Raw genomic sequence first — 12,886 nt, 5'->3', positions numbered from 1 at the left:
TCAAGAACTGCACCCACCATATCTGAGGCATCCATGGTGAGTGCCAGTGCAGCAGTGAGATTAGGATGCATGAGCATTTCATTGGCCAGAGCATCTTTGGCAGTTTTGAACACAAACTCTGCCTCTGGTCCAAGTAACATCCTTGCACTTTGTGGTGAGGAGCTGAAATAGTGGTTGAGGAATGTCAGTGGCTGCCAGAATGAAACTGATAGAAATTCACCACACCCTAGAGCTTCTACAGTCCTTTAACCATGGTAGATTTTGGAAAGGCACGGACTCAGTCCACCTTCAGCCGTGATCTTGTACCCCAGGAAATCAATGGTCAACCTGCTAAAGTGGCATTTGCTAGGGTTGATGGCAAGTCAGAATTTATCCAGCCATTGGCACAGGCAGCATATGTGTAGTTGGTGATCTTGCTCATTCTGACTAGCGATGAGGATGTCATCTAAGTAGATATAATAATTCCAAATCCCTGCCCAAAGCATCCATAAGCCATTGGAACGTTTGAGTGGCATTCTTCAACCCAAATGAAATCCTGAGGAATTTAAACAGTCCGAAAGGAGTAATAATTCTGTTTAGGAATGCCATTTGCATGGATGAGATAGACTTGGGGAAAAAAAACAGCAATTTTCCAGATGGGCAGCAAAATCTTGATTGAGGAATGGGGTATCTGTCAGGTGTAGCTATATTATTAAGCCTGAGGTAATCGCTGCAGGGTCTCCATCCACTGGTGTTCTTGGGTACCATGTGTAATGGTGATGCCCAAGGACTATTGGAATGCTGAATAATACCCAATTCCTCCATGGCAGTAAATTCTGCCTTGGCCTGCTGTAGCTTATGTGGCAGGAGACAAGCCCTGGCATAAATCAGTAGGCCTGAGGTGTCAATGTAATGGGACCCACCATGGGCCATTGTGGAGGAATTGAATTGAGAGAGCACCCCAGGCAATTCATTGAACAGGGCAGCATAGGTATCTGTAGGGTGTGCACCCAGAGCTGGGGAACTCTCCCTTTGCTGCTTATCAACAGGTATGTTTGGAAAGTGGTGGCATTGACCAACTTCCTCCACTTAACGTCAGGCAGCAAGTTATGGGATCGTAAGAAATCTGCACCCAAAATGGGCTGTGTGGCAGAAGCCAAAATGCAATCCCAATGGAATGTTGGTCCTCCGATCGTAATTGTGATGCATTGTGCGCCAAAGCTAGGATTAGAAGTCCCGTTTGCAGCTAGAAGAGCAATGTTCTGTCACTTTTGTGTCTCCTCAAAGTATGTTGGTGGGAGCGAGCTGAGTCCAGTGCCTGCATCTACGAGAAACTTACAAGCATCATCTTGAAGATACAGGAGACCAGTACTTGTGCCAGTTGCTGAGGCCACTACTGGCAGCTGACTCATTTCCTGACTTTTTTGTGGTAGCTACACAGGGCCACACCTCTACAGGCATTTTTCTCCCACCAGTGATGGCAAAAGCACCATTCTCAGCACCCATCAGTACATTCCTCTCCTCCCTTTTTGTTTGAATCAAGACATGGGAGATGTTTCCACTGAGAAAATAGGCAGTATGTGGGCATACTCTTGCATTGGCAGAGAGTAGAATGTCAGCCTCCTGGGCCAAGTCATGGGGACAGCAGAAATCCATGTTTGCTATTGGTATGGAGATACCAATGGCCTGGGAGCTTCAACAGGAATAAAGTCTCGAAAAGAATGACTGTTTGTTAACATAAGCTCTCATTCATCAGATTGGATGAATTCCTGTTGCCTAGCCCCTCCATATTCAAATGCCGCATGCCATGCTCATGGCAGGTTAATTCCAGTGTCCAGGAGGAATTGGTGGAACCTGGTGTATTGGTTTTCTGTTGCGGTGTGCAATGAATTCACACACTTTAGCTGCTGTAGCATTGTCTAATGCCATGATGATGTGCCAAAACTTAGTATCCTCGGCTGTTATGACATGAAGACGAAACTGGGTTTCAGTCTGGTTAAGTCATACCAGAGATTGGTGGGTCCAGAAAGGGGGCAATTGAATTCCCATTGCATTAACTGCAGCTGTGGTGGCAGCTAATGCTGCTGTTATGTCCATGACTATTGTAGATTCAAGTGTCAGATGAATCTTGCATTCGGGGTCACCAATTGTAGTGACTACTCTGGTAGAGCTACTAAATGAATTCACATACACAGGGTTAGTCAACCAAAGACTATTTTAATTTTCTTCCTCTTTTCGTATTCCTCCCAGTCAGAGCCTCATGAGTCCAAGTCTCACCACCACGTGCCTGCCACTAATCTGCAGGGCAGGAGTGTTTAAATATGGGCATCCTACTTCCTCTAGAAAGAGGCACAACGGTCCAATTTGCCACAATTCTGCTCACAGCACTGCGTGCACATGGTTCCTCACTCAGGTGAGTGAGCAGTGATCTGGCCCGTGCCTGGCCCATGGTTCTTGTCTGCTCAACAAGCTGCCTAAGCGACAGTTCGCAACACCATGCTACGCAGCCACTCAGCCCACTACAAGTGCGCAAAAAGTCAAAAAAGCAGTCTTCAGTTCATTGTTCATTCAGGAATCAAATGGCAGTCGGGAAGAAGCTGATCTTGTGGCACTGAGTGCTTGTCTTCAGGCTCCTGTACCTTTATCCTTTGAATGCAAAGTGAAGGGAAATGGGCTGGGTATTGGGGGTCCTTTAGGATAGAGCTGCTTTAAGTCACGGCCTCTTGTAGATGTCCTCGATGGAGCCAGTGATGTTGTAGGCCAAGTTAACTAACTTCTGGAGTTTAGTCTTGTCCTGAGCGTTGGCAGCTCTGGAATGTTCTCCATGATACACCTGTAGAAGTTTACCAGAGTCTTTGGTGACATACTGTATCTCCTCAAACACCTCAAAGTATAGCTGCTGGCAAGTCCTCTTAGTAATTGCATTGACATGGAGGCTTCAGGACAGATCCTTGGAGAAGTCGACACCTAGGAATTTTAAGTTCTTGACTATCCACTACTGAGCCCTTGATGAGAAGTACACAATCATCTTCATTTTGCTAATGTTGAGTGCAAGGTTTTTGGTGCAACACCACTCAATGAGCTTATCCATTGCCTTCCTGTACATTTTCTCATTGCCATTTATGATTCTGCCGACATCCGTGGCATCATCAGTATTTTTGTAGATAGCATCGGAATTGTGCCTGGCCGCATAGTCATGGGTGATTAGAGCAGTCGGCTAAGCACATATCCTTGAGGTGTGCCAGTGTCAATAATCAGTGAGGAGGAGACGTTGATTCCAATTTGTACTGTCAAAGGTTTTGGTACAGTTTGGTACTGAATGTTGCTAAACACTTGACATTAGTAAACATCCAACATTCAAGGCAAGTACAAAAAGACATTGAAATAGCACAGAAAAGAAAAGAAAAAAATTAAACTATTAAATTGGTTTACTTCACTTTGTATAATACAAAGGCAGCTGGTTTCCTTCCTCCTGTTCCTTTTAATAGTGACAAATACTTGTGCCTGGTTTAAACCATGGCAGCTCAATGGGTAAAGCTGTCAGCCTCAGAACAAGTTTATTGTCATCTGATTGTACAAGTACAAACCTGACGAAAGTGTTCTCTAGTCCATGTTGCAAAACAGACACAACCGGACACACAGACAAACAAAACATGCAGGACAAATATTTTTTTTCTATACAAAAATATTTTTTGTGCATACAAGTCTTGGATGGTTAGTGTGAGCAGATCCTTTGGCCGTTCAGCATTTACACTGCCTGCGAGAAGCTGTTCCTCAGCCTGGCGGTGCTGGCTCTGATCCTCCTGTATCACTTCCCGATGGAAGCAGCTGAAAAATTCTGTGCGCAAGGTGAAAGGGGTCTTCAATGATTTTGTGCACCCTCTCCAGTCAACGATCTCAGTGGATCGCATCGATGAGGGAAGGATACTCCAATAATCCCCTCTGTTGCTCTCATTTTCCTATGGATTGACTTCAGATCGAGATCAGAGAAGCCTACAGATCACACCACCCTGTTGAACTCTATTCATTAAGCAGAATGCAGATAGTTGTAGTTGATGGTGTCTGAATGGAAACAGTCATTTAGGATTTCAGCTAGCTCTTTCAACTAGGGAAAATCCTGGTTTTGGCACTAAGAGTTGTGGAAACAAGGCAATTTTAAAAAAGTTCAACATGCTTGATCTTTTCTGAAAATTTGGAATAAGGGTTACTTTTTTTTTTAAACCTGCAAGATGGTAGAAGCAATGGAAAAGGCAAATCTCTAATTACAGTAAAACCCCTGGTATCTAGCATCTATCGGGATTGGTGGATGCTGATAAATGAATTTCTGGTTGCTAGAGATTACATGTTGCATGATTGGCAAACTAATGGCAAGGCACAAACCTGAATTTTTTAAAACCTATTTATTTTTCTGTGATTTTTTTTGCCATTTGCTTGAGGCTGCCAGTTGCTTGAATTCTGTACTATAAAAAGCATAAGGTATGAGAAAACTAGTTAAATATTCTTTAGCACGATTACCACAAGAACCAGAGTTGTTCATAAAGTAAAACATCAATATAATTGGCTTTTGACTTGAGAACATTTGTGTTCTTATTTTAAATGCACCATTTGAGATGAAACAAATGGCTTTCCTCCTCAGTTTATCCTGCAACCATATTCAGACATAGTTCCCATGAAGAAAAGCTTCAGCAAGTCTGATGAAGAATCCGTTATTGGCCCATTTTCATTCTGCTATTTGCAGTACAAATATTGAATGTCACCATCAATAGAGAAATGGATCATATTGTTTGCACCATGTACTTGATGTGAAGGGAGGCATGAAAAAGCAAGCTATTGCCTTATTTGTGCAACCTCACAATGTAACATCTGCTGCTGCACACCATAGGCAGATCTAGGCTATGGCAGGTTGCACACAGAAGCAGAGCACCACTGTCCTCACCTTAGTGTCCCAATATCAGAGTCCTTAGCCCAATAATGAATCTCCATCCTGGGGTGCAGTGTTGTCCTGCTGGAGTTCACTTGAACGTCCCAGAGCACTGCTCCAGGCCAGCATCTTATCAGGCCACTTCAGGGTCACTCCGGTACCTCTCTCAATGCAGGATAAACAGGCAAAATGGACATCTTACCCATAATCCCCATGCAGCTGGAACCACATTTCCTGGCACAACAGTTCCAGCAGCGAGGGGGATTATGGGTAAGGTAGAAGACAACCATTTTGTCCATTCATCCCACATTGAGCAGAGCTGCAGTGAGCACCAGATGGCAGAGACTGGTGCAGAGTTCTCCAAGGCAGCCAGTTCCTCACCCTCCTCCAGAATTGGCAGAGAAGGCAGAGACACCAGACAGTGAAGCAGAGGCCAGGTGGCACAAGAAATTTGGCTGCATGATGGTCAAGCAGATCATGAAGGTGGTGCCCATGACCAAGGTAAGGAGTGGTGTGGTTGTCACTGGCTGCCATGAAGATCCTCATGACCAGCAGCTACAACCTGAAGCACCACAACTTTCAGGTCAACCACACTATGCACAGCTTGGTGAACTGTGGCATACTAGTGCAGATGGCTAGCTGTGGTGCCTTGGGCTCAGTCAGGCTTGGCAGCTGCCTGGGGGAGCTGTCTGCCTGCCAGACTGTGGTGCTGCAGGCGTGTCACAACCCACTCCAGCCATGCACTGACTGCCTCACCAATCTCCCTGCAGCCTGCACATGGTCACACAGCTTGCTTTCCCCTCTGAACAGCTGGCTTCTGTGAGGATTGTGCATGGAGGGAGCTGCCAAGAGATGGAAACCAGTAGGCTTTGGAAATGTTTTTGGGGCATGATGGGTGGCTGCTGTCTGTGCAAGTCAGTGGAAAAAAGGGGGGGGGGTCAAGGATTGTTTGGGGAAAATTAATGAGACCACTAAAGGGAATTGGTTCCAGGCAAGCAGCATGGTTGTGAAGGCTGGCCTCCTGCCCTGTGTCCTGCTCTTCAAACTTCTGACAGATGTCCATCATTGGAGTGTGGGCTCCCAGTGATCAGGAGGGAAGGGATAAAGACAGATTGGCATCTTGCAACGTGTGCATGGTGGTGGTGATGGGCACTTAAGATGGGAACTATGTCGGGCTGCAGTCGCGGTTTTTTTGTGAGTTACAGCCCTAGGGCACCACTTGACGTAGATACGCCACTGCCTGACACTAGGAGAAACTAACTGTTTCTGAAACTTGATTTCTGGAAATGGCAATCTCTTTTGTCTCTTTCTAACCTTGTGTGAGGAAGAGATCTGGTCTTGTTTACCATGCAATCTTTATTTTAGTAAAGAAGTTAACAAAAACAACTAAAGTTCTATTGAATTTGTAAATAGCTGCTAAATCTTGTATTTCAAGCTTGACCTTGACACAAACAAAGGACCTCAAATGATATTTCACAGCAAGTTTCAAAGTGCTAATGAGTTTAGAAAAATGCAAGGCAGATCTGATGTTAAGACATTTCTGCAGTTTTGATCTCCAAAGCTTTATCCCCAGTGCAGCTTTCTACAGATGGCTAGTTTTGCACCATAGTTCAACCATTTCAAACTGATTCATATTTTAAGTGCATATACGATTCAGGAGATTTGAAACAAATCTCACCCTTGATTCGATCACTAATTTCACAACATAATGCAGTGTCACTAAAAACTTAGTTACACTCCTATAAGCCATGGAAGAGGTTTTAATATATCCAGCCAATGCTGAGAGAAGTTACTGTAGTTCAATCTTCAGACCATCTTGAAAAGATGTTAGAGTACCCATTATGTTTATGTGAGCTTCTTTCCTTGACATGTGGCTCTCCTACAGCTGTGGCTTTAACAAATTCTGGCACGAGAGGGGCAATGCTCCTGGAAACTTCAGTCAAAACTGACTAAGTAGGGAATAAGGAAAATCTGCAGATGCTGGGCTTCAGCACATTGCATAAAGTGCTGGAGAAACTCAGATTATGCAGCATTCATGGACCTGCTGAATTTCTCTAGCATTTTTGTGTATTGCAAAATTAGGAATAAGTATTATTTATTTTGTAATAGGTTTGCATGAAGCTTAAAGCTTGCACATTAGCCCAGTGATTAAAAATAAATGCATCAGCTACAGTATTATCAAAATACTGATAAAGTTCACAAATTTACTCCTGTTTCTTTGAAGTATATTGTACAGGTGTGCTGTAATTCTTAAACCATTTAGTCCCACCAACTCTTAATGTTGTATTCTGTCTTCTAGATTTGATGACCTTTTGATTGGAGCACCACTTTTTATGGTTCGTGGATCTGACGGGAAATATCGAGAAGTGGGACAAGTACACATTTACTTACAAGACACTCCAACTAGTTTTAGAAATGCTATGAAACTGACTGGCACAGAGACTTATGCTAGGTTTGGGTCTTCAATTGCACCTTTGGGAGATCTTGATCAAGATGGCTTTAATGGTGAGTTCTAGATTCTTTATTAAATATTTTTGTTTAGTTGCTCCCTTTTAATATTTAGTTTTTAAATTCACATTTTGTGCCCTGGACAGCTTGCATTGGTAATTCTGTGAAATTAACCAGAAATAAACCTTGCTTCATTGATGTACAACCTTTGAGACTGTTACTAATGAAAGCCTTGTGAATTGTAAGTTCAGCCCCAACTCTAACTACCCCAAATTCACCCTGAACTCATCCAGCTGGGGTAAAATTGGTCAAGTCTTGTAGCACTTGTAGAGCTCGTTGAAAGAACCAAAGACTTGTTGATCCAAACCAAGGCTTTTATTAGCAAAAGACTGGAGCTCTTCACAGGTGGCCGACCAGTCCAGAATGATCCGACCTGGCGAGGGACACAACCCTTTAAGGCCCAGACAATAGGTGTGGCTTAGCTCTCAGCCAATCGCTGCAAGCACAGTCTAGATACAGTAACTATATACACTATGCACATTGGTGATAGATCTGTACTATCACAGCACTATTAGAATATTTTAAACAGTGCAAGAAATTGCATGGTGTTGTACTTTGGGAGGTCAACAGGCCCTTCCGGTTCTCAAGTCCTCGGCGCCAAAATAACCTATAACCCCTGTCATTTGGAGGAAACCAAAGCAACTGGAGGTAGCCCATGTAGACATTGGAAGAATGTTGAGGTGCAAATCCATAGCTCCATGAAAGTCGCAACCAAAATGGGCAGGGTAGTAAAGCAAACACAACCGATTTTAACTAAATTGATCAGAAAATTGAGTTTAAAAGTTGTCGGCAGCTGTATAAAAGTGTGGTCAGCTACATTTGGAGTATAGTGTGGAGCTCTGTTCACTGCACAATAATAGATGTCGAGGGTTTGGAGAGGATGCAGAAGAGGTCACCAAGATGCCATTTTGATTGAAGAGTTGTACACAAAGGTTGGACAAGCTTGGATTAGTTTCTGTGGAGCAAGCTGCAACCTAAAGTACATATTAAAAAGATTGAGGTATATAGAAGGTAAATTGTAATTAGACATGTAAAATAGAAGAGGGCATAGGTTTAAGGGGAAAGGGGTAAAGTTTAAAGATGTGTGACAACTGGAACATGCTGCTGGGGTAGGTGGTAAAGTTGTTGCAATGGCAACTTTTTAAAGAGGCATTTGGACAGACATGAAGAGTCAGGGAATAAAGGGATACTCATGATTTTCAGGAGATGGGATCAGTAGAATGATATCAAGGTCAGTGCAGAACATGCTGGTGAAAATGGCTTGTTTTGGTGCTGCAGTGTTTGATGTTCTAGGTTGCCCAAGTGGTGCATAATGTAAAATACTCACACGATCTCAGTACATTAATGATCTTGCACTTTGACTTGTAATTAGGCCTTGTGTAGATTTCTCTAAATGATTTTAAACATCACTTATTTTAGTGATTGTTTGAAGGAGATGGTTCCCATCTTTAAGTGATCTATCTAGTTTCCTTACAAATTTGCTCCTGGATTGGCCCCCCTAATATTTTTACATTATAAAACACAATTGTGATAATTGATTGACTGGAAGCCTCCCATCTTTGTCCAGATAAATTCTTGAATTTCCATGAATTCCTTAAATTCACCCTTACCATCTGCTTCCATAAAATTATTTTGATGGGAGAATTAGCATATTAACATTTTGAAAGGTTCTTGCTGAAGTGAATACTTGTTCTGTGGACAATAGTAGCACAAGCGATTTGTCTTGTGGTTCTTCACAACATGCTGAGATTGGAAGTGAGCACATTTACATCATTATCACAGCTGCCTGTTCTCTCGAGCTGCTTGATGTAGGCTTATTTTGAGGTAAATGTATTCTTGCTGCCGGCTTTTTTACAGTTGCCCAATCCTTCCCCACCATGAATTTTAAAAAAATTACTTGCATTTTGCTGAGCTTAGAAAAAGACTGAAAATATTCTATCCCATTCATCTGTTCTTGTTGCAGAATCTAGAGTGGGGAATCCAAGGTATCCCAGGATTGTACTGTGCTTTTGTTCAGAGACTGTGCTATTGATGTGGGGACTTTGCCCTTGAAGACATCAACTACTACTTAAGGGCCAAATTAGGTGTGGGGACCTTTGTTGAGAGAAAAAAGTTCCTTTTATTCTCCATCCAGAAAAACAACCTCATTGCTGAAAATGAATTTAACTAGGATACAGGGGCCAATCTGCAACCTTCTATTTAACTGTTGTCTGTTAAACCACCCTTAAGTTTTATTCATTGCAAGCTTGAAGAAATGCATCTTTTTGACTCTTGCACTCATTTAGTTGTATTTACTTTGTAGTATTTAATGCTTGAATGGTGACGCTTTTGTTCAAGAAAGTCTATTCATCTTGACTTCGATACTAATTTCAGAAGTTGGGGGTGGGGGGGGGGAAGGGGAAAAGAGGAGATAGATCCAAATGTCTCCTCCCTTAATAGACTAGCTCTAATTTGGTGACCACTTGTACCCTGTTTTGTATCTATATCTAAACCAATTTTTAAAAAATTATTCATGCATCACAATAGGAAAAACCCAACCCCAACCCACCAATTTTCCCTGCAACCGCGCCTGCATCGGACTTGTCAGTCACCAACAAGCCTGCAGCAGACGTGGACATACCCCTCCATAAATCTTCGTCAGCGAAGCCAAGCCAAAGAATGCATCACAATTACTTCATCCCTTGATTTTCCCTTGAAATGATGTAAAAAAGTTTCATTCCCAATATCATATGTAATATAATCCACAAGGCCCAACCATCAGCCTGCATGCATGGCAATGTTTGAGATTTGTATCCTTTATGCATTGTAAGCATCACCACAGAAACAAATTGTACGCAGTGACCGCACACTTTGCCATGAAGTAGTCGTCATTTCCTGCAGTCCAACCTAGAAACTGTCACGAACAAATAGCTTGGCCAACGTCAGAAAAGTCACGAGAGGTCTCATTTCTATGCTTTATAGCTGGGCCAGCCATCATACAAAGTGATGTTGCACATTTATTCACAGATTCTTCCTGTATAAGAAATGAGTGATGTCATTGGATATGCAAAATAAAGCATCTAGGAACAGGAGAGATTTTTTTTGTACTGTGCTTTCAACTTGTGATCAGGTTACATTCAGTTCCATGTGTCTATTGGCATTGTTTCATTAGTGTGTTTGAAAAATAAGAATTTGCCAGAAATCATTATTTAATTCCAGATTGCAATCAAGTTTGCATTAGCAAGATCAGATGATTGGATCTGTGCTCTTTTGACTGAATGTCTCAGATCCTGGTCCAAAATTTGTAAACCACAGATGGAAATATGAGATATGAGCCATGCACTTTCACAATATAAATGGAGCACACTGTAAGCATTCTGAAGCCAAGATGAGTGTGCAGATGCCATTAGCTTAACATGCACTTAAAGGGGTATGCAAAGTCACTGATGGGCTGCTTATGTGAGCAGTTGGAAGAGAAGCTGTTAGGAAGTCTGCAGTTGTAGCAAAATGGACAACTGTGGAAATGCTACACAAAATAGGTTTCAATTAAAACAATCCCTGTCACAGAAACCTTTGAGTGGTGATCTTGTACAAGATGCATAATTGACCTTGTGGTTATAGAAATTTAATGTAGTAAGTAAACAGTGTGCAGCAGGCAAAAAAACCAAAAATTATTTTCTTTTTAGCTTGGCAACTGAGAATTTTGTTGAATGGATTCCTTCACTGTGAATTCAAGAAGCACCTTTGCAAATTTTTGGATTCTGTTCTCATTTTATCATTGTTAATTTTATAGCAGTAACTGAATAAATTATTGAAATTACCTAGGAGTAAATCTAACATACTCTTGGTTAAATGTTGCAAAGACTTCCAGTGCTCAGAGGTGATTTCATGAACATTTGTGGCAGGGAACTGGGCAATTTATTGATGGGGCAATGAATTTTTGCATGATTGTCAAGAGTTTTAAAAGAAAATTGGCAAGGTGAAAAATGTCCTTTTGACCAGTCATGTCACTACAAGAGCATCCCCAGTCATCACATTTCCAGACTTCTCTAATAATCTTGCCTTGCTCATAATTGTCCTACTCTCTTTTGAATGCTGTAGTTGTATCTGCCTCCACTACTACTGGTGTGATTATATCTATATCAGAACCTCTTGCTCTGCAAAAGATTTTAAAAAATCCCAATCACTTCTATTCTGTGTCCCTTAGCTTTTGACCCCTTTCCCAAATATGATTAGTTTCCAAATATACCTGGAATTCTTGTGGTGAATCTCTTTTGTACCCTCCGAAAAGCCATCCCATCTGCCTAACCTTGACCAGAATTGGTCTTTTCTCAATTGGGTTCCATTCTTAAGATTTTTTTCCTCAACCCAGAGATGCAAAGAAAAAGACTGCAATGTCTATAAAACGCAAGCCAGAGATTTATGGTGACACTCAAGTATTTGTGGCAATGTCACCAGTTTTACTTACCTCTTCCATTTGCTTAACATCTTATTAAGAGGGGTTGTGGCTTTTAATGGATTTCTGGACCAAGTGACATAATTAAGTTGGTCCTTTGGTTACATGGTTTGGGGAGGGAATGTAGTTGAATAATTTGCAGAAATATTGCTGTTGAGGATAAATCATAACCAAATAAGACGAGATCTTTTGCAAATGATTACACTTTCAGGGAATAAAAGAACAGTAGTTGTGGGGAGGGATAGGATCCAGTTTGAAAGACAACTTTGTGTTTTTTTTTATTTAAAATTGATAAAGTTAAAAAAATTGATAACTGGAAAAAGTAGTACAGTAACGGTGTAAGAAATCTGAATTAAGGGAATCATAGAAAAACTTGATAAGTCAGATAGCATGTCCAGAGGGAGATTTGGAGTGAAGCTTTTGGGTTAATGACCTTTTCAGGACAGAAAGGTGTTTGTTTTATTTCTTCTTTTATGGTGGACTACATGTACTTTCTGATGGCTAGTAATAAATGCAATAATTGCCACAATTTTGTTTAATAACAAAGTGCTGTTGCTTTGAGATTTATCTATAACAGTCAAATGATTTTTTTTTTTTTTTTATAAAGCTTTTTTTGCCATAATGGAAACAACCTGGTGTACAGATGAATTCTACACTGCCCAGGGCAATCCATCTGTGGCAATATAAGTGTTCGTGCATGTCACACATCGTTTTAATGCCATGATTGGTTTGGTTCTGTTCCAATGAATATTTGGTTGATTGGAATCAAAAAAGTATCTCATAACAGATGCAACTCATGTGGGTGTTCTTTATGGTATAGTTTTACTTTGTATATTATTTTGGAGATTCTGGTGGTTTATCCAACCATTAAAAAAAATAAAATTGAGATTCTACATCACGACTTAAGATTTCTTAAAATGTTTAATTTGTCTCAGATCTCCAAAAGGGTACAATTTATATTTAAGCCAGACATACCCTTGTCTCTTTGTCCTGACTCCTTGGATGTGAATGCCTACAGAAGGGGCCTGCACAATTTAGCCCAC

The 12,886-nt window shown here is 41.4% G+C and overlaps 1 protein-coding gene across 2 annotated transcripts in view; it reads left to right on the top strand.

The window, feature by feature from the left end:
- Window positions 1–12,886, top strand: part of itgav (integrin, alpha V) — a 121,527-nt gene that overhangs the window by 60,065 nt on the left and 48,576 nt on the right. For both annotated transcript variants that reach the window (XM_069934770.1, XM_069934772.1), the window contains one exon: window positions 7,200–7,405. In XM_069934770.1, the coding sequence (XP_069790871.1) occupies window positions 7,200–7,405 (206 nt within the window). The remainder of the gene's footprint in view (window positions 1–7,199; window positions 7,406–12,886) is intronic.

The sequence above is a fragment of the Narcine bancroftii genome, chromosome 4 (genome assembly GCF_036971445.1).
Source record: "Narcine bancroftii isolate sNarBan1 chromosome 4, sNarBan1.hap1, whole genome shotgun sequence".
Taxonomy (NCBI): Eukaryota; Metazoa; Chordata; class Chondrichthyes; order Torpediniformes; family Narcinidae; genus Narcine; species Narcine bancroftii.
The sequence above is the reverse complement of the archived record's forward strand: the minus strand, read 5'-3'. Positions and strand labels throughout refer to the sequence as shown.